This window comes from Nylanderia fulva, unplaced genomic scaffold (genome assembly GCF_048542155.1).
Source record: "Nylanderia fulva isolate GAGA-0341 unplaced genomic scaffold, ASM4854215v1 Scaffold1, whole genome shotgun sequence".
In the NCBI taxonomy this organism is placed as follows: domain Eukaryota; kingdom Metazoa; phylum Arthropoda; class Insecta; order Hymenoptera; family Formicidae; genus Nylanderia; species Nylanderia fulva.
The window spans coordinates 8,902,504-8,926,697 of record NW_028189192.1 but is presented as its reverse complement, the minus strand read 5'-3'; the positions used below and the strand labels follow the sequence as shown (position 1 = coordinate 8,926,697).

Below are 24,194 nucleotides of genomic sequence, written 5' to 3'. Positions count from 1 at the left end.
ATCGACAGCGCGGATACGCGCGCGCACGTACAAATTCCATTTCCATCCGGAATTATTAAGACCGCGGCTCTCTAGTGCCGTAGAGAGAAAGATAGGCGAGAAGATCGAACGAAAAATAGAAGAGAGAAGAACCAACCTGGGGAAAATCCGGCGGGAGAGGTGCGAGCACAGAAGAGACAATATGAAGGAAGACGAAGCCGTTTCTCGCATTTGCCTCGCAAAGGTAAATCGTGTAAGCGGAACTCATAAAGGCATCGGTAAGAGGCGAAGCAATAAAGTACGTATCGAGTTTGCGGTTAACGTTAAAGGAAAACGATAAATAAAATTACAAATAAAAGCTGACTAGAAAAAGGTGGGAGCGCGTATCCGGAGGTGGGAAGGAGGTTGAGATGCTGCTAGCCGGATCGAACAACGAAGAAATCTCGATACTTTTCCCAGTCTCTTCGTACTTTATTTATTTACTCGCCAGAGCGCGGAGATGGGTCCGTGCGGGAAAACTTCTCGCTCTTTCTCCTGCAGCTTCCCTCTCTCCTCTATCTCGAGCCAGCGACTTTCTTCCTGTTCGGAAAAAGATGCCCCTCGACCCCTAACTCGACCACGAAAGTCGTAACTCTCGCGAGATTTCTCCGCGTAAGTTCTTCATGGACGCTTTAGACGACTGCCGTGTTGCCGCGCGATCGTTTTCTCTAATCTTCCGATCGGAATTCCACCATCGACAGTGATGGCTGTTGCTGCCGCGAATCGAAGCCATTGGAAGAAAAAAAAAAGGAAAAACGAGGATGCAGAGAGAAAGAAACAGTGAATCGTTACTCAGCAAATCTCAATTCGGCAAAACGATCCGTCATCGAATATGGGCGGAAAAAGAAGGAAGATAACAGAGGAACACGTGGAAAAAAGGAAGAGAGAAGCGATTTGGTCGCCCAGCGGAAAGGGAGCATCTTGAAGGTCTCCGCTGGGTCAGCCAACGACCATGAATTTTCCTTTGCGTGCTTCCCGAATATACATGACAGATCGATTTGCTCTTCGCAGCAGTCGCGATACGAATGTACAATAGTTCGAACGTGCCATTCGTACGGTTCGTGTATTCGATTCACCGATTCGCCCAAGGATATCTCTCTGATATTATAATACAAATCGTAATAATAAATTGTCGAAAAATCAGACAAACCAGAGAAAAGTTTGGAAAATGTTCTTATTTTCTTATTTCTTATCTTATCTATGCTGGTTTATTTCTCATTTTCTTATGTACTTTTTGCGTCTTTTTTTATATTGAAATTTTTATCTGCTTATCCATTAATTTAACAAACCATTAACGCAACGATCGGTATTTTTTTCAAATTTAATAATTACTAAACATTATCATTATTTTGGCAATTAAGAATAAAAAAATTAATTACATTGATTGCTAGCTGTCGACTTATAAATCTCTGATCTATATGTTTCAATATATTTTCATCTTTTCCAATCCTTGGGTCGGGACCAGTTTGGCTGCCCAAGTCATCCGCTAGATGGATGGTAATTGCATACCCTAAGTTATCACGGAATCGAAGTTTCTTCCGGTAGGAAACGACAAGCTTCACGGAATCTCTATTAGCCAGGGAAGCTCGATCGAAGTGCCGCGTGGACGTACACGCGTCTAGTCTGTGTAAGAGTCATGTAGTCACCGTGTTTAGTCGCACACGAACGTTCGCTCACACGGAACCGCGGAATCACCTCGAGCGGAAGATAATTAAAGCGTAATTATATACTTTGACGAGACGGGGACGAGGAGAGGATGGGTGTAATGACGTTTAGTCGACACGTCGTAGATCTAAACGTCGTAATTGATGCGACATCTAATGATTATTACCAAGAATATGATTAGCGCGAGATATTTCTGCTGTAAAAATCCTTTACATCTTTATAATCCAATAAAAAAGTGGATTATATATGGTGAAAAATGCTGAACACTTTAATGGTAACACGTATTGTTTCTTGGGAACATTTATATTGCACATAACATTTTTGTTTCTCAGTGAACTTTGCTCGTACTTTTTTTACGTACAACTATAAAAATATAAGTAATAGAGAAAATTGATTTTCGTATATTATTTTAGATATAAATGAATCAAAGAATGATAATTGCTAATATCATTAATGCTGTAAAAGAACTAATATTTCTATAGCTGCGTTTATTGAAAATTATCTATGCGTGTGCATTACTCGCTTATAGAACACTTTCTTTCAAAAAATAACAAAATACTATTCGAAGATTGACACGAGAAATATTGTTATTTAAAAGAATTTTGTATATATCATATTTGAAAGTAACTCTTTCTTCTTTTATTTCATTTTACGTCAAGAGAGATTATCTTTATATAGTCACAGGGCACCGAAATTTGAACTCGCAGATTTATCCCTCCATAAGATACGCGAATATCATCGCTTTGAATTTATTCCATATTTAATGCCGCAAGATATACATCGCGCGTCGGAGCTCCATAAATTCGGCTTCGCGGAGTAGTATAAGTCCGCCGTGCGTCCGTCGCAAGGAGCGAAACGCATGAAGAGCGATGAGCTTGCCTGAAACTCGGCAAACCGTCCGGTAACACGTCGATTCGATGACCGAGCCGTGAGTTATTGGATTTCAAAGTTCGGAAGTAAAATTCGTCACACCGACCGCCGGCGAATCGGCAGTGTACGCGCGGCACGTATCGTCGAATTGACTATTGCACTTTGAAACTCAATAACTTACGAACGCGCACCGGCGCGCGCGCGCGACGCTCTGTGCGATATTGAATTCAAACTTTTCTGTTATTCTTGTATGACGGACGATTTATCTCGCTCGAAAACATTCTCATTTAGACGTTTCCGCGGTACTAAGATTCGCGCGCGTGTGCCCGTAAATTCTCGAAATATGTTTTCGTTCAAATTAGTTGCCCTCTAAAGATTCGCGTCCGCTGCGCCACGCGTATACTCGTATGTGTACTTTATAATTTTCATATTTAATATATATAATATTTATTATATTTTAAAAGAATTTATTTATTATTATACATTTTATATGGATAGCATGTTAATTTATGGATAACAGTGACGGTATTTCGAAAGGCTCGACAGAATTTATGCATTAAAGCATGACACGGATACTTGTTTTGCGCAAATTCCATAAAATATGGCATGCAGTGTCATTACATGTACGTCGCATGAGAAGCACTTTACGTTAATCTGTACCATACATATGTCGCGCACGCTCTCTGCAATATATCTTTTTTTTATTTTTATTTTTATTTTTTTTTTATGTATAAAGACTCGAGCTAGGACATAATTAGGAAATAAATACATCATCTTTTTAATTAAAGAAGAACACAACGCAACGCGTTAAAAAAAAAATATTGTTACAACTGTTGAAAATCCCTGTAGTAGACACTTTCCAGAATATTCTTGGTATTTTGTTGAACGCAAGTGCTTTGTCGCCGTACAATTAACATCTTTATCGCGCGCAAAACGCTCGAACGTTGTCGTATCGCATGGCGCGGTTTTCGCAACGTTATTCGCCGCCGAACGGGTATCGTATTTGCCAGAGGAAACAATATGCTCCCCACGTAACGTCGTAAACGAGACTGTGAGAGCGCGCGAAGCGCCTGCAAATTGGAACACACGCTTTTTCCACCATGTCTCGAGAAATCGTGGAGAAAGTAGAACGGAGCGTCGTTCTCTCCCTTCGATCGGCGCGAGACACCCTCTCACGCTTTTATCCCCACGGCCTCTCCGTCGTCGGGCGCTCCCTAGAGTACGTGGCCCGACGTCGTATCGACTATCGTATAAACCGAGACACTTCAGCTTTTCAACCTGCTCTCGTCATTTCGCTTCATTTTATAAGATACCCCCTCACGCGCGTTATTGTACTTGTCTCCGCGACATTTTCAGTTCGATGTTTTAAATGAACCCAGGAGAGAAGGAACGGGAAACAACGACTGCATCGCGAGCATTAATTGGATCCTACTCGACTCAGACAGCTGTCAAGGAACTCGTAATTGAATTTCTGAAACATTAATCCGACTGGCATGCCGATCCAACGGCAGCGAATGAAATCTTGAGATAACAGTAAGAGAGAAAGTGAGAGAGACGGAAAGAGAAGAGAAAACAGCTGGAAGCAATCGCCCCCGGTTTTCCATTCCTCTCCCTGGCTTCCTTCACTCTCTCTCTCTCTCGTCACGTCCAAAATTTACAATAATCAGAAGTGTATCATCTCTTTTCACAGAGATGAATAATGAATAATGATTAATTATGAATCGAGGAATAATTGAACCGTTGAGATTTCTTGGTGAATATAAATAATCTGTAAAAATGTGCTTACAAGTAAAATCTCGACGTAAATAAATTTGTGCATAATTATTCTTATGGAAAATAAAATTTTAAAGATTATATTTTAAAAGAATCATTGACAGCGCTATCTTTAATCAAATAGATAAATTTTTCAAGTACTCTTTGATAAATTCTTTTATTTTCTCTACACAAAGTAATCTATACTATTGTTTTACTCATTGTCAGTTGAATTGTTTTTTTATCTTAGAAAGAAAAAAAATCAGTACCTTTTATTTTTTTTTTGAAACACATCGTGTTATTCTGCGTGAAATTGCTCTCTCACAACACTTTACACTTCGCTCTTTTTCTAGAAAAAAGAAAGATATACTTTGTATTATAGCGCTACTTGTCAGCCTTATTTTTTCATGGGTTTTTCCTCGTAAGGGCTGAATCCTACACTTGGCTGCGTATTAAGACACTGATGTACAATACAACAATGTGAAAATAACAATATAGAAAGAAGAGAAAAGGAAATTTTACAGGCTATATTTCTTGGCTATTGTTTCATGATTTTCACATTTTGACTCTTAACTTTTTCTTTTATTATTTTTTATGTTATTTTAATCCATCATTCGAGTGCAGATTGCGACAATAGTTACTGTATGGCCTTTTGTAATTATTCTACTTATTTTTGTCTCTATATACGCGACATATTATTTCTGATTAAATAATATCTTATAATCTTTGTACTTCTTTTAAAAACTTATTGGTAAAAAGAACTCATAATAATATAATGAAATATTGCACATATTTTACAACGAAAAAACAAGAATATATCTTAAATTACCAATAAATGAAAATTTATTATATGTCAAATTAATTTAATTTTTAATAATTTTATGGTTTATTTCATGTTTCCGCTAAAGTAATTTCTTGTATGCGCACGAGTGTGTGTTCCGTCGTAATGTAATTTACATTGATTTGCGTTACGTTTAATTTAACTGATGGATTTCGTATCTTCATTGCGAAGATATACGAATCTCTCTCGAGGAAAGGACCATATGCTGTACGTGGAAAATTATTTTGTCAGATGCAGAAAGTTCTGGCGAAGAGATCTGTTGCGATATTGACGTTTCATTTCTCTTCAAATGGCAAAGATGTAACGAAGCCTCTAGATTTCCACATAGATTTACAAACTTGTACCTAATATTGCGTGTTTAATTAGGACTTTTGAATCGCGATACATTACGTGCGGATACTTGGGAAAGAGCTCTTATAGAAAGACACCTTCTCACGTTTACGTAACTCGTGAGTTTCGTAAAAGATATCGGATAGAGCAATTTAACGCTCGTAAAGATCGATATTGCGTTTAATTTACTTAATAGCTGTTATCTAAGAATTTTTGATAAATATTCAAAAAAGGAATATTCTCTTGATTCGTGCAGGATACACATATTTTTGTATACCTTAAGCGGAATGAAGGACTTAAAATGCATAAAGTATATCGAGATGAGAAAACTTCTTTTGCAGAGAAATTACCTCTTTTCCGAGAATTACTGGAATATTTACCGAATCTTTCATCTTCAAATCATCAAATATGCATATCTCATAGATGTGTATATACCATCCAGACCATCTAATTAATTGAATCACGGAGCATTGAGGAATTAGGTCAATAATATCGTCTCATCGGGCAATAAAGGAGAATTAAAATTGAAAATACATTTGTATTTGCAATGAATAATTGCATCTTTTTTTTATCCGTTGGATGATAATCATTGCACAAATGTTATCAATGGCAAAGTGAATGGACGTTCCGAACGGAGCACGGACATCGAAATATCTTCTGTGATATATACATAAAGCACAAATTAGTTTGCTCTCGCCGGCGTACCTTCCCGATCAGTTTATTCCACGTATTGCTACTTCTGCAGCAGCAATTTCTCACGCTTACAATTCACCTCTCCAGAAGCGAAAATTATTCCTGACGCGCCCGCGTCTAAATCTTCAATTTGTTCATTATCGATTCCTTACGTGGAGATTTCGCAGAGAATTAAATCCAGTCGAGAAACTTTAAATGAGAATCTGAAATATAAATATGACACTTTTTCAATTTTTTTCAGGAAAATTATTCTTATCTCGCTACTCGTGCAATTATATCGATTTTGCGTTGAGATGTAAGTAAATAATGAGGAAATAGAATCTGTATCGAAATGATGATAATTAAATTCTTATATATATATATATATATGTGTGTGTGTAAAACATATTGCGTAATTATTGTGAATCCGCAAATCCTGCTTTAGCATCTATGATAGCACGGCGTGTATGTACGTATTTTAAAATGAGAAACAGTACGTGTGATACAATATCAATAAACCTTGATTACACTAATCGTGTATCCATTAGCGATAATATGTAGAAAATCATACGACCGAAATTATTGAGTATCGTCACGTCTGTGTACCAATCTGTTGTGTGGACGCGCATAAGTTGCCACGAGATTGACAGCCTCATTTTAATTAATATCCCCAACATGTTTATTTAACACGACAAAGCTTTGAAGCCAGTATACCGCTAATTTGCCATTAGTTAAATTATTGGATGTTGCGCATATTCGAACGGGAACACATGGCTAATCAAAGAGAGAACGGAATACCACTGTCCTCTGAAATTCTTTAATTTTTCCCCGTTTCGGTTAATTCTGTTTTAGTTAAATCTCAATATTTTGCGTTAATAGAATAAAAATGGAGAATACTCAATCACATCTTTAGTGCTTTCATTTATTCGACGGGGACTCTCATATACTTTCCGCGGTTAAGATTTATGCGATTAGTGTATCCCAAAGGCGAAGATTCATTGCTTCACGTTAGCTTTAGCATTATAACGCATATTCCTTCCTCCGTATAATTTCACCACAGAGAATTTCCTATTACGAGTTCTACAGTTCTCTATTCTCGCACTGTCCAATCATAGAATTTCGCCTCGATTGCCTCGCGAATCTCATTTATCATTGCGACATTTTCCTCGATCTTATTAGCCCGAACGATCTCGGTGAGACTTAATTTAACGTTGATCAAATTATAAATTGATTTTGAATCTTGTGCGTCACCAAACAATAATAATTGCTTACCGAAATTATTTTAAATAAAAGAATAATTATATATTTATATGTGCACAATGCATTGTCCATATATAAATTATTACAATGTTTTGTTATATGGACGTAAACCACGAATCGTTGAACGCATTTATAATAAACGAATTGGTTGAACAAATTCATAAAACTTAAATAACGGGAGAATGGATATATCTAACTGAAGTTAAAATTATATAACTATATCATCGCGAATTTGACGATATAAATGTCTGAATTTATATAAAAATGGAACAAAATAATGGTTTATGGTAATATTGACATAATAAATAATATTTAGATCATTGGTTTTTCCAATTCAAATGGCGATTTGCATGAGCGCTTTCAGTTTATCGGTCTGCATGAACGCTATCAATTTATCGAGCCAATTTTGAATTAAAATAAGATACATACTTTATATCTGGCAAAGAATTTATTCTTTTGTTCTAAAAAAACTCGAAGGACCATTAAAAAAATTTAAAGAATAGAACAAAAGCAGCACGTATAAATAATGCTTTACTAAAAATACAAAAAAGATTACATTTGTTGGAAAAGGTCGGCGAAATCGACCCACGCGTAAAGGATTGAGAAAACATGCCACACTAAGCAATGAAGAAAAGAAGAAAGAAAAGATTGAACGAAAAGAGGAGGAGGAGAACAAGTGAGAACAGAAAAAGGAGAGAAAAAGAGAGAAAGAGAGGGGAGGGGAAGAGAGGAAGAACAGGAAGAAATCCCGCAGGATACGACCCAGCAAATGAGCCGGAGAATGCAAATCAATCCCACGACGCAGGGCTCGAAATTGTGCACCTACGCTCGAATGCGGCAATCCCTTTTCCAGGGCTTTGCTGCATGTGCCAGGATGAAGTGTAGGAAGAGAGGGAGAGTGAGCTAGTAGTGAGCCGACACCGACACACAGCCCACGGAATGCTCCCCCAGGGTACGTCACTGCTCCGGTGCAACGGCGCAATGAGACCGACATTGCAGCCGAGCGTGCATTATCGCATTCGACGTGTCCGACGCGACCAGGAGAACCGCCTACTGCGCGATCCTCTCTTCAGGGAATAATGTTCTCCTATGTTCCTCGTACACGACTTTGCTCGCTCGGTCGCGAATCTTCATTGTGGACCACGTGGCTCTCAATTACACATTACTGCGTGAAATGACACAATACATATCGCGGTAAACAGATGGTACGTTGTATCTCCTTGTATGATTTTTTTTTAAATTGCTCGCTACGCGTTAGAAGGATCACAAAAATGAGATAGCAGTTTGTTCCGAACGGATTGGGTTATGTAATCTGAAAACGAGAATATAAGACAAGTGCAATTCACGAAGATTATCGTATTTCTGTGAAACTTGCTTTAATCTTATACTTTGGAACAAGACTTTGACATTTGAACTTAATTTATTTTTGCATTCTTCGGTAGATTTCATAAAATTTGACTTTAGATTGTTGGATTGTTGCAGTAAATAAAATTGCTTTATATTGAAAATTGTTTTATAATAATTTAGTGCATTAATATAAATTAAGTATGTGAAAAAACTGTTTGAAGAAAGTATACATTTCTCCTCTTTTTTCGTGATTTTTCTTCAATTTGATTCATATAAAATTATTTTATCAGATTAATAACACATGTATATTTTATAAAATCTATTGAATGAAATCAATTTTTGAGATTTGAAGCTTATCTTATAATACCACTACATTATACACTCCTCTCTTTCGGGGTAAAAACTCTATAAATTATAAGTCGTTCTTGAATCTCTGATATTCATGCTAATCTTAAATCCTGAATTTGCGAATATCGGTCAATTGCATCAAAATGGAGAAAATTTGGATAAATTTTTTCATATTCATTTGACAGACGCCAAATGCTCATTAATCTTTTAAAAATGTTCGTTTAACGAGATAAGCAACGAATATCGTGATAATTTTTCGATGAATACGAACCGATCGCAAAAGAGAGCGCATACGGCATTACTTTTGCAAACGCGTCACTCGTAAGAACATGGCGATGACGGGGTCGAAGACGAGATTCCCTTTGTCCTAACCGGCGAACTAACCGCTCAAAAGGTTTATCGGAGCATGACTGAGAAACTCTATTGAAATGCAATTTAACGAGATGGAACGGTGGGGAAGACTATCCAGAAACGGCGATTATAGCGAAAACGACAAATGCGTGGTCGTGGAATAAGGTACCTCTTCCGACCAGATCAATCGTTCCGAACATAATATCAAAGGTAGAATTTAATTGCGAATGAACATAGATATAAAGATGAATTCATTATTCGAATTTGCAACTAATTTATTCTTTTAAGCAAAGAAGGAACACGCTAATGCTTTCATTAATTGTAGTTATCGATAACGATCTAATTTTGCTTGTTGACTTTTGACTTAATAATCTCAGCGTATTATTATGTACGACATATTAAAGATTTATGAAATCTCGTGAAGAATTTTATCGAACATCCTGGATACGAAAACATATAAAAAATTTATGACAATTGCGACATGTACGTAATAATAAAAAAGTTACAAACAATCAACGATAATCATGACAATCAACTGATTTTTAATTTATTATTTCGAATGCAAAAAAGATAATTTTCAATTAAGAAAATTACAGATTGCTGCGATAATATATCGATCACGTATATTAATGAATTATTGCATTAATATTTGCTCTATATTTGAGTCTCGCCACACGAATAATTCTCCCAATCTCTTCTTCCTATTGAAATGTAATTATAGATTGAAACAATATACGAAATACGTTTTTCGAGTTTGGAAGTACGTTACGTTTATAATCGATACTTTTAGGATCAGCCTTTTTTGTACGAAACAATTTTTTTAAAAAGTTTTCTCTTTTTTTCTCTGATTAATGAAAATTTATGATTTATATAATCGTCATATAATCATTTGTCAGTACCAAATATTTTTTACTTTCGGGTACGTGAAAAAATCGCGTTGTCGTGAAGTTTTTACGAATTTTATAGTTTTTAATTCCAAAAAGTGCACGGTCACATGCATCTTGGAACAGTACTCTCTCGTGTCAATTTGAATATTATTTGATACAAGGTGCAACCGTGAGATGAATGTTTGATCGTGTGAAATTAGTGCACTCGGAAATATTAACGCGTTGCTCACCGCATATGTAAATACATGCCCATGTGTAAATTGCTTCCCATGTGGAAAGCTATTAATACTTTATAAAGAGATATCGAGTAGGCCACAAACGTTCCAAACTAAATGCTAGTTGCCAGTTTGTTAATTGTACAACAATAAGCAGCATGTTAAAGTTTCGCGGTCCAGAAAATACATTTATGCTACTCTTAAAAGCGAGAGAGAACCGTTTCAATTAATAACGCGATTCGACGATAGAAATAATCGAACGAGGAGCAATTAAGGATACGATCTAAAGCCGAGCGCACGAATGGGGCGCTCGCGTTCATTTCACTTTTATTCCCGACTCGTCAGTACCTGTTCGTTTCCATGACTCCGTCTCTATTGTGCCGAATGAACCGCAGAACCGATTAGTCTCTGGACACGTAAATTGCGTCCACGGTAAAAGCGGCTTATGAATAGCTGGATGGGGTACTCTTCAGTAGCAAAGGTAGACGTATTGATTGATCATGCAAAGACTCATACAATTAGCTTCCGGGATCTCATCGCCATCTGCGATAAAGATTTCAGATGATGAAGCAAGTACCAGTGTATACAATATCGCATACAAATATTTCGCATATTTGTAAAGCCATTTTTTTTTAATAATAATCATATGCAACAATTCAAAGAGATATTATTTATGACAGGACAATGATTGTAATAAGATTCAAATTTCTTAGCATTTTCTTGTTAGATTGAACTCTCGGACTCGATTGACTGTTGTCTGCCGTACCTGATGTTTTCACTTTTAGTTGGCGTTTTTAAAGTATATTTAAAGTATAAAGTTAATAGTTGATTGTAATATATTATATGTTAAAAAATAATATATAATATATAAATATAGTTATATCACATGTATATTTTATTCTAATAAAAATGCGAATTATTAAAATGACAGAATATAATATTTTATAAAGTGTCACAATGAAGGAGTTGCAAGCACAAGCTTAACTGCTTGGTATCTATTAATTATTCGATCAACAGTTGTGACACGCATTTAATAACGTGTCTCGCTTAATCTCTTGTTTCAGATACGATCCAGGGGCAGACCATCTCTATGCTATTACATGGTATAAGGACCACGAGGTATTCTACAAATATATACCTAAAGAGAAAGAAGGCTACACCTATTCTGTCAGTGGCGTTAAAGTTGACGTGAGTAAAATACCCTCTTATGTTCCATTATACTTCAGTGCGCTATTATGTATTTTTCAATATTGAATCTTTAGCATTTTATCATTTATACAACGTTCTTCTTCGATTAAGAGCATTTCGCTCTTTAAAGAATCGGTAAACTTTATATATTTGTCATAAACATGCAGACATTTTTCAAATCTAAAAATAGAGAAATCGGCGAATGACAATAGTGAATGGAAGCAAATAAGTATGTCAGAGATAAAAAATGTATGTAATCTCCGGAATGCGAAATATTTTAACAGAAACGGATTAGTTTAAACCTAGATTTACGTTTGCATTTGTTTCGATAAATCATTCAATGAAACTCGAACTCGGGTGGGAGATGCAGACAAATAAATCGAATTGAAGACCGCCACATCGCAGCGATGTGTCATGGACGATGAATTTTGAGACAAATCTCGAAATCTATCGCGAGTACCCGATAAATTTTTCGAAGGCGACCTCCTGCAGATACGTCTTAAACGTCGATATATCCGAGATGCCGGGTAACAGGTTGGAGAGCCTCCGGGTTAAACAAAGTGGAGCTTTCGACCTGATCTACGATACCAATTTCAGGGAAAAATCTTCGATTCGCTCGAGCATACGTAGCGGGGAAGAAGGAAAGAGGCCAGGTGAGGAAGGGGAGGGGGAGGACGAAAGATTTGCTCTAACGTCACAGGTTATAGAAATCGGAGCTACGCGACTGAAGAACTATCGGCTCCTCTCGCAAACGAAACCGCGAACGATGAACAAACTTCGTTTCGAAAATATTTGTCCCGTCGTTCGATAAACGGAAACGGTTTTTTCCGACAAGGAGCTTAACACGTGAGCTTACGTGGGCGTCTTTGTGGCCTGCGATAAAAATATCTGTATTCGTCGAGAAAATATATCGTTTACTTCAAAGAGAAGCACAGATTAATTCGGTTTTGTGATTAGTTATCCGACGATGCATAATCACATTGTGTGTCACTGCAAAAATTTTCTTTATTAAATTGAACGTGAGGAATAAAATAAAAAACTTATAAAGCATTATTAACTTTATACTGTTATAATTTATCATATGGGTTAAAAAAATTCTGTTTTTTTTTTCTATGAAAACGCGCGCGAAGATATATATAATAAATCCAATCTTCATAATCTTTTTACTGTAATGTAATCAGCTCTTTTACACACACACATATATATGCACACAAGTTAAATATTTATATATTTATATTCTCTTTTCGAGATGTATGAAATGAGAGAAAAATTATTAATTTTATTATTATTAAAATATAGACAACGACATAATTATTTGGACTCTCTCAAATCGCTAAAAGTATTCAATCACGTATCACGTTAGCAACGTTTCGTCCCATTTTATATAGATCTGAGAAAAAATAGACTAGGGTACACTATCAAGCGGTGTGTGGTTCGTATAGCGCGAGGGAATGTGCATCGTATATCATAGACCGCCATTGTGCTCAACAACGTACATGGGAACGCTCAAGTTTTACGGCTTTCCGCAAAGATTTAGCGGCGCCAATCTACTCTTTATATTACGAAGTAGATGAGGCTGAATTCAGAGATCTTCGCGAAAAGAGATTGCACGAGGGTGATGCATCCCGCGCTGCCGTGATGCAACAGATGTAGGTCGCGATCACGTTCATTGAAAAAGGATCGACCGTTTTTTTTAATGGATCTGCACGCGATATCGGTGATATGATTATGTGTACGCGAAACAGGAAAATCGAGTTGCTACCAAATTCATAGCTATCGATTTTTTCGAGCTAATCACGTTTGATAGGGATTACTGCCGTCGCTCAATCTTAATCCGCTCAACTTTCATCGATAATCTGTAACAGCTGCGTATTTAACAAATAATCACATAATGTGCAGTTTTATATATTGCTGCAATCCAAATAATCTATACGAATGCGTGAATTCGCGAATGTAGAAAAATTTTGTAATTTATTAGCTTCTAAGGATAAAATAATAAAAGGAAATGTCAAATGAAATATGTTTGATAAATATGTATTATATAATCAATCATACGTATATGTATGTATATATCTTCTTCAAATATTCAATCAGTCAATTTTATTCAATATTTTTTATTCACATGTGATGTATATCTTTATTTTTTTTTTTTTTTTGCAAACAATTTTTTCTAAGCATAAGGAATCTTATTCGTATGTAATTCTTAATCTTACGATATTGCAATTTTTCTTTCCATCAAGTTCGCTCACGCGGGTTTAATGTCAACATTTTATATATACGCGAAGCAAGATAAGAAATAAGACGGATAACTACATAAACTTTCTCCCTTTCCTTCCCCCTCTGCTGTCTTATCTTACGTTTTAATATCTATATCTACAAGATCCTTTTGTGTCACGGGACAAGCTGTAAAATGCAATTACCTTTACGACTACATACTCGCTTTGACGTAGCAAGATTTGCGGTAGATAAGCACATCAAGTATATCTTAATAAGTTCCAAGTATATTACACAGAATATCCAAATTATAAAAATTATAATCGGTTCTTTTTTTTTACTTTATGACATACAAGAAATTATCGAATAAGGCGTTTGAAGCTATCGATGATTTGCGCTCTTCTCAAATATTCGAAACAAAATTCTGAAGATATTCATTATTTATCAATTTCACGAGGAAAATTGCTTCCCGCTACTTTTCATTTATATTTCCCGACAGCAACAGATTCTATTATTCTAATAAAACTTCTTAAATTTATTCGATTTAAAAATCTCACATTTTTACCTCAAAAATATTTTGACCTAAAAAAATGTTTAATGAACGATTATGTATAGCGCGCATCTGGTAATTGAAAAATTATTTGACGACATACATTTCCATCGATAAAGGAAGTCCACACGTCGTAGCGTATATACACGTAGCGTGTCGAATTGCCTGAGGTAACCGAATTTACGAGGAATTGCTCGTTCGATCGTAAAGGAATCGTATCGTCACTTCTCGAGAAGAAAGACTAAAGTGAAACTGTACCGGGCACGATACACTGAGGCGAGAAAGAGCGTGTGGAGAGAAAAGAGAAGCGTCGAATCGGACCAGCAGTGTGATGTATAAAGGTGTCGCGTGAGAATTTCGTGTAAAACATTTCAATTTATTCCTGGTCGCGCGGAAGATTGCGCTCGCGACGCGTGCTCCAAGACACACCGTATGTATATAAACAGGGTCGTGTAATAATAAAGTTCTACACGAGTACAATAATGTAAATAAAGCCCAACTATCTATCACGACCGCAGGCGGACCTAGGCAGTCGTGGAGACCAATGTTACACGCGATCGTGGTAATATGTTTTGTGAGAAAAAAAAAATGCAGTCTTAACGGAAACGCGAAAATGCACAACACGAAGGAAAACAAGAATATGGCACTATTTTCTAGAAATACGTATATTCTACGTAATATTTCTTCTTCTTTCTACGACAGGTAACTATTAATGACAAAGAAATATTATATAGGAAGAATATACGAGAATAAAACGAATACTGTCATTGTGCATATATGCAGTTAATCGTTATATTAATCATTTATTTTATTATATTTGTAGATTATTTAATTTATTTACACTGCAGGAAGAGGCATGTAGTAAAATTATTTCTCGTGATCAATTTTGATCGGAGATTAGCAGATTTTTATTTGAGGATTAGTTACGACAAACGCGCGATGGTTATTCGTAAGATTGAAACGAAGAAAACATTGTCTTAAAATGTGCCACGCACGCGGAGAATGAAAAGACGTTTGATTCTGAGACATTTCGTGCAGCATGCAAGATTCGTATGGATTCGTGCGGTAATTTTCGAATGCCCGATTCTCGATCTTTTCGCCGGTGAAAATAAGCGTGGACCACGACAGCTTCGTCGTGGAGAAATCGGCCGTACGCGTGAGATATGAAGCAAACTACCGCGGCTCTAAAGTATCGAGCAGGTCTCCGTTTCGCTGCGAGCGATCGTCTCGATTCCCGAGACGGTGCGTCCGCTTCCGATTCACGTTTTCGATGGCACGAAAGTTCCGCTCTTCTTGGCGCTCGTTAATATCGTCCGACGTGTAACGAGCATTACGTGAGCCGAATCGGCTCATCCCGCCGATCTTTCGAATCTCCTGTATTGGAGAGCGGACTATTAATCTGGCTCGGTCCAATGGCTCCCCGATATCGACAAAGAAAACTCTATGTGGACAAAAGCGATCATGTCTGCCCGCCGTCTTCGCTGCGCCTGATTCCTGACGTGTATTAAAGTGCTAAGAATCATAAAAATTTAAGGAGATATAACGTCGTTAATCTAAACGAACAAAGAGAGCTGTGAAATATATATTTTACTTTTATTGTAAATGGCTTTTTTTCTCGAAAATTTTTGATTTTAATTTTTCTTGCGTGTCTAATTTTCTTTACATGTTTATGAAACTTCTATAAAATGAATAATTTTTAATTATTATAATTAAAAATTTGAAAAGAAACGTTGCTTATAAAATTACATTATCATTTAAAAGTAAATTGAAAAAGAAACTATAAAAGAAAATTGAAATCATGCATGATAAATTGTTCATTGAACATCACAATTGTTCTTTCGATTAAATCAAAATTACTATAATCGTGTAAGAAACATAATTTGATGATCGACTTTTATATTAATATTAAATCACTCACACTTAACCGCGCTTTCTTTTTTCATTGTTGTTTTTCATCAATTTGCCAGATTGAAAAAGAATCTCTCAACTGGAAAATTGAGCTAATATATTTTTCTCATTCTGCAATTATTTCATCACATGCCATATTCTAATGAGTAAGACGAATAATAAAGTAGTATTAACGAATCTCGCAGCGTAGGGGATAGTTCCGGACAAATATCTCTACGTTTTCGAAAACGCGAAAGAGCAACTAATATAAAAATTGTTTTTATCTCGCCTGTTCGCGCGCACGAGTAATCGCGTTTACCTTCATCGGACACGGATGCAGCCAGCCTGAAAGGCGCTCGCTAATTCGCCGTAAAACCGAGAGAGATTCCGAGGTGCTTGGAAAAATGATGAAAAAGACGTACTCTCTGTAGGAACGCAGCGAAGCCGTGAGAGGAGGACACGTGGGATATAATAAAGTAAGCAAGAGAGAGAAAGAGGAAGAGCGAGAGAACTAGAGAGAGGGAGAGAGAAGAACGCAGCTTTGAAATTACCTGCCAACTCGAGTCTGAAATTTCATCGAGAACGAATCAACAGCTGAATTTCTCGCTATCTGCTAGAAATGCGTACCTGTCTTCTGAAAGAGAGAGAACCCCCTCTTTCTTAATCCCTTTACTATGTTTTTCTCTCCTTCTCTTAATCTTTCTCTCTCTTTAACTCTTTCTCGTTCGACTCTTACGTGAAACTTCTGTAGCGAAGCCAACAAACAATCTCAGATGCTTTGAGCAAGTTATCACGCGCTCCTCTCCACGCTGTCATGCTTTTTTGACTTGCTTCGGTAAACTGCCAGTTTATGGATTCTCCTCGCGCTAACTCAGTTGGGTTTGATAGTCGAACGCTTCAGCTTTCTTGCAAAACTATTCACTCATCAAAATCTTTTGTAATGAAAATTAAATTATACCTTTTGTAAGTTCCGTGTTATATCAATTGTTTCAATAATTTCGATTGATTAATATTGAATCGATAAGTGCTTATTATTTCTTCGATTTATAGCTCTTATAGAATATACAGAGATATAAGAAACACAAAATTAAATTTAGCCTTTTTACATTACCTATAGTTTTTCTCATAGTAGTAATAAAAAGAATTCGTAAGATTGATCAGGATTGAAGTGGAAATGGAATGGTGTCGGTTGTAATTGATTCGAGTCGACAGCTCATTCGAACAATATTCTCGCAAAATGTGTCCTTTGACCTATTAGCTTATCGTTACAAAACATATCGTTTGAGAATTGCCGTCGGTGGGAAATATTGTCGGCGGTAATACGATTCTCGCGGTCTCCGCTACTCGCCGTCATTTCCCCTCTTGTTTTCGCGAAACTTTTCTCGGGGGACGTAAATTGATTTGTCGGCGTAAGAACTCTATGTCCGACAGCGCCTTTAGTACGAGATAAACGTCAACGTTGCCGCGCAGGAACCACGTCGTTTATACTTCGTGACTTCCTCCACGTGATCGTGGCCGGTGCGCCTTCTTTCCTTACGTTTCCGCTTCTTCTGGAGACGCGTTTGTACTTCTCCGCTGCTGGAAAAATCTCTGAACGTGTTACTGCCGGTAATAAAATTTCCCCGGACATATGAGGGCGTACTGCCTCGACCTTTTCTCTCATGCTCGGTCATCCGACTTTTCGATTCTGCTTCGGTTCGGCTGCCCTGAATTTTCTTGTAGAAATCGCGAAGTAGATATGTTCCATATAGTCCAACTTTTCTTTTCGTCATTCGTGCTAAAAGTACGTGGCATAACGCTATATTAGGATGAACATTGTCTTGTTCTGTTATTTTTATTGAGTGTTTAACTAGAGCGGAGAAATTATAATTCGAAACTCGTGCATTTTTAAATCAGTAATTGAGAAAGTAGAAGTATTTATAGAGAATATAGTAATTTTTTATGTTTTCTAATTTTAACGAGTAAAATTTATTTCAAAATTAAATTTATTTCAAGATGAACGTAATGAAAAATTAATATGATTTATAGATAAATTATAAATTGTATAATAAATATTTTATATACATCATTAATAAAACATGGAATATATTATTAAATCCGCGAAAGAGATAATATATGATTATTTTTATTGCTCTATTCTTATACATTTTATTTCTATTTGTAGATTTTTATCTTTAACACTTTCGCTATCTTTGAAAGTGCTTGGTAAATCTTCACGAGAGACATTACTTACTTCCTCACAATTGCGCAGTTTTATCGCATCCGCGAAAGATATCTCCTGAAAAGAGTTTTCAGATACCTTTGGTATACACACGTGGATTTCGCCCGCATCAGGGTACAGTAACAATATGAAGCTTTTCGGTAACAGCGTTTATCTTTCTGACCGTTTTTCAATGTACGTTCTTTTCTCCCATTCGATACAATATAATTCGATCGCACTTGCGTTACATGTTTTAGGATAAATCTTTTATAATAATAATTTATCGGCTATAGCAGTGAATTTAGTGCATATCTTATTTTCTTGGTGTAATTATTTCCAAAATTTTAGATTAAAATTATTCTGTGTTTCAAGAAGCATATCTTATGATGTTAGCGTTGCTTAAAAAACCTCTTTTTATTTCAATCATTTCGGACATTTAATTAACTTTTGAAAATAAAAAAAGTAGAAAGATTATAACATCTGTCCTGTATAATTTGTTTATATGTAAAAAACAAAAAAATATTGTAAATGTTTTTCTAACAATTAGCTGTAACGCGGAATTGTAATAAGAAATTTAAAAGATTTAATATAGAAATCCAGTTTTCATGTTTAATAAATAAATTGACATTTCTTGATAACATTTGTTATCTAAAGTGATATCTGAAAACATTTACGGAATTTATACCATTATTTTATTAATCCACTTGATTGTGAGAAAAAATTGATTGCTATTGCGAATATACGAAAGCTTTTAGTTCTGTTACAAAACTGAGAGTTGTCATAGGGAACATATATTTGCAATATACTTTCCATAAACTCGAATAGCAAAGAAGTGTTCCAATTTTCTGCCTTGCAAGCACCCAAAGACTCACTTCTCCGCCGTATAATTCTTAAACTCGTTGCACCGATCTACTACGGACGTTGAAATATGCCGTACATATACACACACATATTTATATATATATATTCCGTTATAAATGGAATAAGCACGTATATTTGCTCGCTCGTTTAAGTGCGCATATATATTTCTTTATAGTATACGGTCCAAGTGCCAACCAGATCGTTTCATATAAAATCGAATTTCCATATTTGTCTTCTAGATAGATGGACAAAATTAGTTTTTTAAATTTAAAAGTTTCAATTTCTTTTGAACTCTAATTAAATTAGAACATTGTATGATATATAATTACGAAATTGATTGATTGGACTGGTTTAAAAAATAAAAAATAAAATTTAAGAAATGTTTGTTTAAATAAAAGAGGAATTTTTTCATATATTTTCCAATAAATTCAATAAATGCAAGCTTTGATTGTGTGCTTCCATTTACTTTTATTTGCGAAATTCTTCGTCGCATCTAAAAGTTGACGAGGAAAAAGAGAAATTCATTTGTATCGTGTTATTTTATTTTATTTTTTTTTTTTTTTTGCATAGGTGCTTAACATAAAAAAATATGTTATTATATAGGCATTTATAATTTATTATCTATAATTATCTTATTGATGCATTACGAGAAGAATTTTGCAATTTATGCAAAATATTAATAAAAAACCACTCCTCAACGTTTAAAGTCGACCAGACTGGCGATAATTTATTATAAATAATTATTTGAAATACTGCAAAATATTAAGTTTATACACTTTTAACTTTATATTAAATTTTCTTAAAGAATTTTTATTCTAAAAATATTACAAAGAGCTCTCGATTAATCTTCTTCTCTCTAACATGTAAGTTTAAGCGGAATATAATAAATGCTTTAATATAATAAAAAAGTGTATGAACGGAACAATCTTTTATACAGTTTCAAATCACAAATCTGCAACAAAAAAAGAACAACTCTTACGCTCAGTAATCATACGCGATCTGCGACCGCCATTTGTAACGACGTAACTACACTGCTCTAAAAACGAAATGACTCGTAAAGTCGATGTCTTGTCGTCTCACTTTAATCGTAATGGCACGAATTATTATACCTCGACTTAATGCTGCCAAATAGCTCGGAAGAATCGCGACTCCGTCTCGTTCATCTTTCGACACTTCCTCCAATAGACATACCTCGAATGTATTTTTTCATTCAAGTTTAATATAATTCATTTTCATTTTTATTATTTCAAATTTTTATAATTCTCTATACATAATAGCCCGCAGCAAAAGATTTCATCCATCTATAAAAATAAATTTCCACATATTGTTAAATGTAATAGACATATCTCTCGCAAAATTTCATATATTTCAAATGTTCCATTTTCATTCTATCTTTAATTTTAATACAATTTATCCCTATTTGTGATTTTTTATTTTTCAGCTTTTACAATCTCATATAATAGCTCGCAAAAATGTGATTTTATAATAGATGTGCCTACACATTATTAAAATTACATATTATTAAATAAATTTGTGCATATTATATTATTAATAAATAATAAATGGTGAAAATCGTTTCTTTATTTGTTAAATATAATTCAAATGTATCTTTTCCACTCTGTTTATTCAATTTATATTTTTTAAATGTATAATTTAGTCGATATATAACACAATCAATCCGTAATTAAAAATTTAATTAAAATAAATGTCTATCGTAATATCTTTCTTTCAGATAAACGAGAAAGAGAAAAGAAATTTCAATTTAATATACATATACATAAAGTCGCGATATATGATTAAAAGTTAATTAACAGATATTATCTTACAATTAAATAGAATGTTGCAAGCAACAATCTTCGAGTAATATCAATCAACTTTTCAGCGTTTTGTATTTATTCTTATTTTTTTGTATTATTGATTTACTTATACGATTTTAAAATGAAATGCATTTTCTGTTTCAGAAAGAACAGTCGAATGACGAGATAGTAGTATTACAAAACGCGAGCCTTCACGCCAGCGGCAAATACAAGTGCGAAGTTAACGCGGAGGCGCCGAACTTTAACTCAGTTAGCGGCGAGGCGAACATGGAGGTCATAGGTGAGTGGACCGGTGTCGCGTTTAATTAATAATGCTTTGAACACGGCCGCGCCGTTGTCTCCCCTTTGGTAACTCGACTAAAGACTACGACGTGGTCGAGTTTGGCAGTGTGTCGAAAGGAAGAGAGAGGTAGTCGTCGCGTTCTCGCGAAGAAACGAGAAACTACGAGTGTCGAGACCTGTATCGTCCTTCGTTCATGTTCTCTACCACCCTTGAAAATAGAACGAGTCTTATCACTTTAATCATGAATTCTCTATCGTGTTTACACGTTCATGTGGTTACGATGGACCGATTACCGTTCGCGAAATTAACGGCAACTTCGTCGAAGCGTTGGCGATATCGGATTACAGCATTGTGTAAGTTTGCAAGTGCCACCGAGACTCGGTATTGCTTGCAAGACAGTTTAGCAGTCGGAGAATGTGATAATTACCGAGTGTCAGATTTCCTCTTATTGGAATCGTAATGGGACTAAATGAATCGTGAATATGAAGGATAAGTACTATTAATTCTGATTGAGAAAACATCGAATTGGAAATTGTCAGAGATCATGAAGAATAATTTTTAAAAGAAATCGAATAGCACAAATTAAAAATTTCTAATTTCTAATTGGCGTGTACAGAATTGTAAAATTACAATAGCAATTATATATTTTCTCCAAATTGCCTGTAGCATAAATTTTACATTTATATATCTAAAAATGCAAAAATGTTTTAACACGCATTGCATATATAAATGTGCTATTAAAATGATCGCGCAGTACTATTAAAATTATCTAAAAAAATCACAGTTTTAATGAACGAAATAATAGGCGAAAAACATTGGCAAATATCTATTCACCACATACGATTAATTTCTCTTTTAATTTTAAAGCTGTATTTTTCATGTATTTCAAATATTTCGCTACTTCTCTTGTAACTGATAAAATACAGCTATATAATCGCTTCATTGATTAGATGGACAAACAGATAATCGTTTACTCCACTGACCAGTTCAAGCGGGTAAACGAATAACGGTTTGATTGATTAATCGTTCAGCTCTTTATTTGATTGCGCCATCGAACGTACAATACGTACGTGTCCATGTGAAGTTACAAATTCATCAATAATCTGTGCATGAACGTCATCTGCCTTTTTTGTTTGTCCGCTATTCTTTTGTTATTTGATCTACATGCAACTCGATTTCTGAACGCACTTTCATTAGCTGCACGATATACATTTATACATAGAACAACGAACTATAGGTATTGCAAATATGTATGATACATTTATCCCCGAAACAGAGCAAGTGTATGAAGTAGTAAATGGAAGACAAAACCCGATAACAGCGTGCAATATCCGCTGACATAATCACCCTAATTCTCCTTTCAAAGATTAGCATCTCCGATTGATGATGACGCGACATATGATTCCCCCATACGATGTTTCGGACATTGACTAATCAATCCGCGGCGGATATTCGATCCAAATAGCCGTGCGCGTAGATGCGTACGCTGTTCTTATCAGGATCAAAGGAAGCGTATCTAATTATCTTGAACACACGCTAGACGTGGTATCCGTTGCAATAGGATTATCATACGGTCAAAGTGGGTGATACGATAGTACATAGTGGTTCCGAGCCAGACATGAACTCGCTTCAACGTAGGTGCTTTGACAAAACAGATAGGCACGATTATAACGGACTCGTCCCGCTATTGGCAAAACATAATTGCTTTATAATTATTGCCACAACATACTATCATTTGCAAATTCACAAAATTCAGGCAAATTAATACAATTTTGTTACGGTGAATTTTTGGAATTTTGTAAAAAAAGGGAGAAAGATGATGTCGGATATAAAATATAATGCATTAACCGCATTCATTTCTCGAATAGTTTATTCATTTGTGCGGAAGTCACGTTATATTACAACAAAAACATTAAAACAGAAATTATTCCGCACAATGTTCCGCACATTATTGTTAATAATTCAATAAAGGAGATGCATTTAAAAACATACATAATTCATTAAAAAGAGAGGTATTATATAATTATTATAGATTATTATATAAAATATAATTACTAATATATTATATACTTTTATATATTTTAAATTATATATTTTATTTTAATATGCAAAAAGTACAAAACACACGTTATAATAACACGAAAAAATATTAATTGAAGGAACAATTTTTTTATGTCATAAATATTATTACCAATTTACAAAATTTCTGTGTTATGAAGATATGCAAGATTTTATTTCGCGAAACGTCTTGCAAACAAACGATTCAGTCGTCATCAAGGATGATTGGTGACAACGTAATTCCGAGAGTTCAATTTGCGTATCCTTTGATCATATTGTACCAAAACAATGAAACGCACCGACTTACGAAATATTCTAACACTAATTTTACGAAAGACCACATTGCATTTCTCTGTTTTATCCGCATTCCATTCGAATCAAGGAATTCACGTTTTCCGCGAAAGGCAGAAAATTCAGCCGAGTGGTTTGCGCGATCGGTGAACGGGCATTAAAGTTTAAGGGTGCATAAAGCCGTCGAAACGCGATAAATATTACGGCGTCGTAAGTCTTAAACCGTAACTGGGCGCCGCCGACACCGCCTCGGGCCAAAGGAAACGAAAAAAAAAAAAAAAAAAGAAAA

General features: G+C 35.2%; 1 protein-coding gene across 1 annotated transcript in view; it reads left to right on the top strand.

Annotated features, from left to right (window-relative positions):
• The window catches only part of LOC114939947 (cell adhesion molecule 1-like), a 53,855-nt gene that overhangs the window by 8,056 nt on the left and 21,605 nt on the right, over positions 1 to 24,194 (top strand). The window contains exons 3-4 of the mRNA XM_085483420.1: positions 11,621 to 11,744; positions 21,418 to 21,553. Coding sequence (XP_085339546.1) covers positions 11,621 to 11,744; positions 21,418 to 21,553 — 260 coding nt within the window. The remainder of the gene's footprint in view (positions 1 to 11,620; positions 11,745 to 21,417; positions 21,554 to 24,194) is intronic.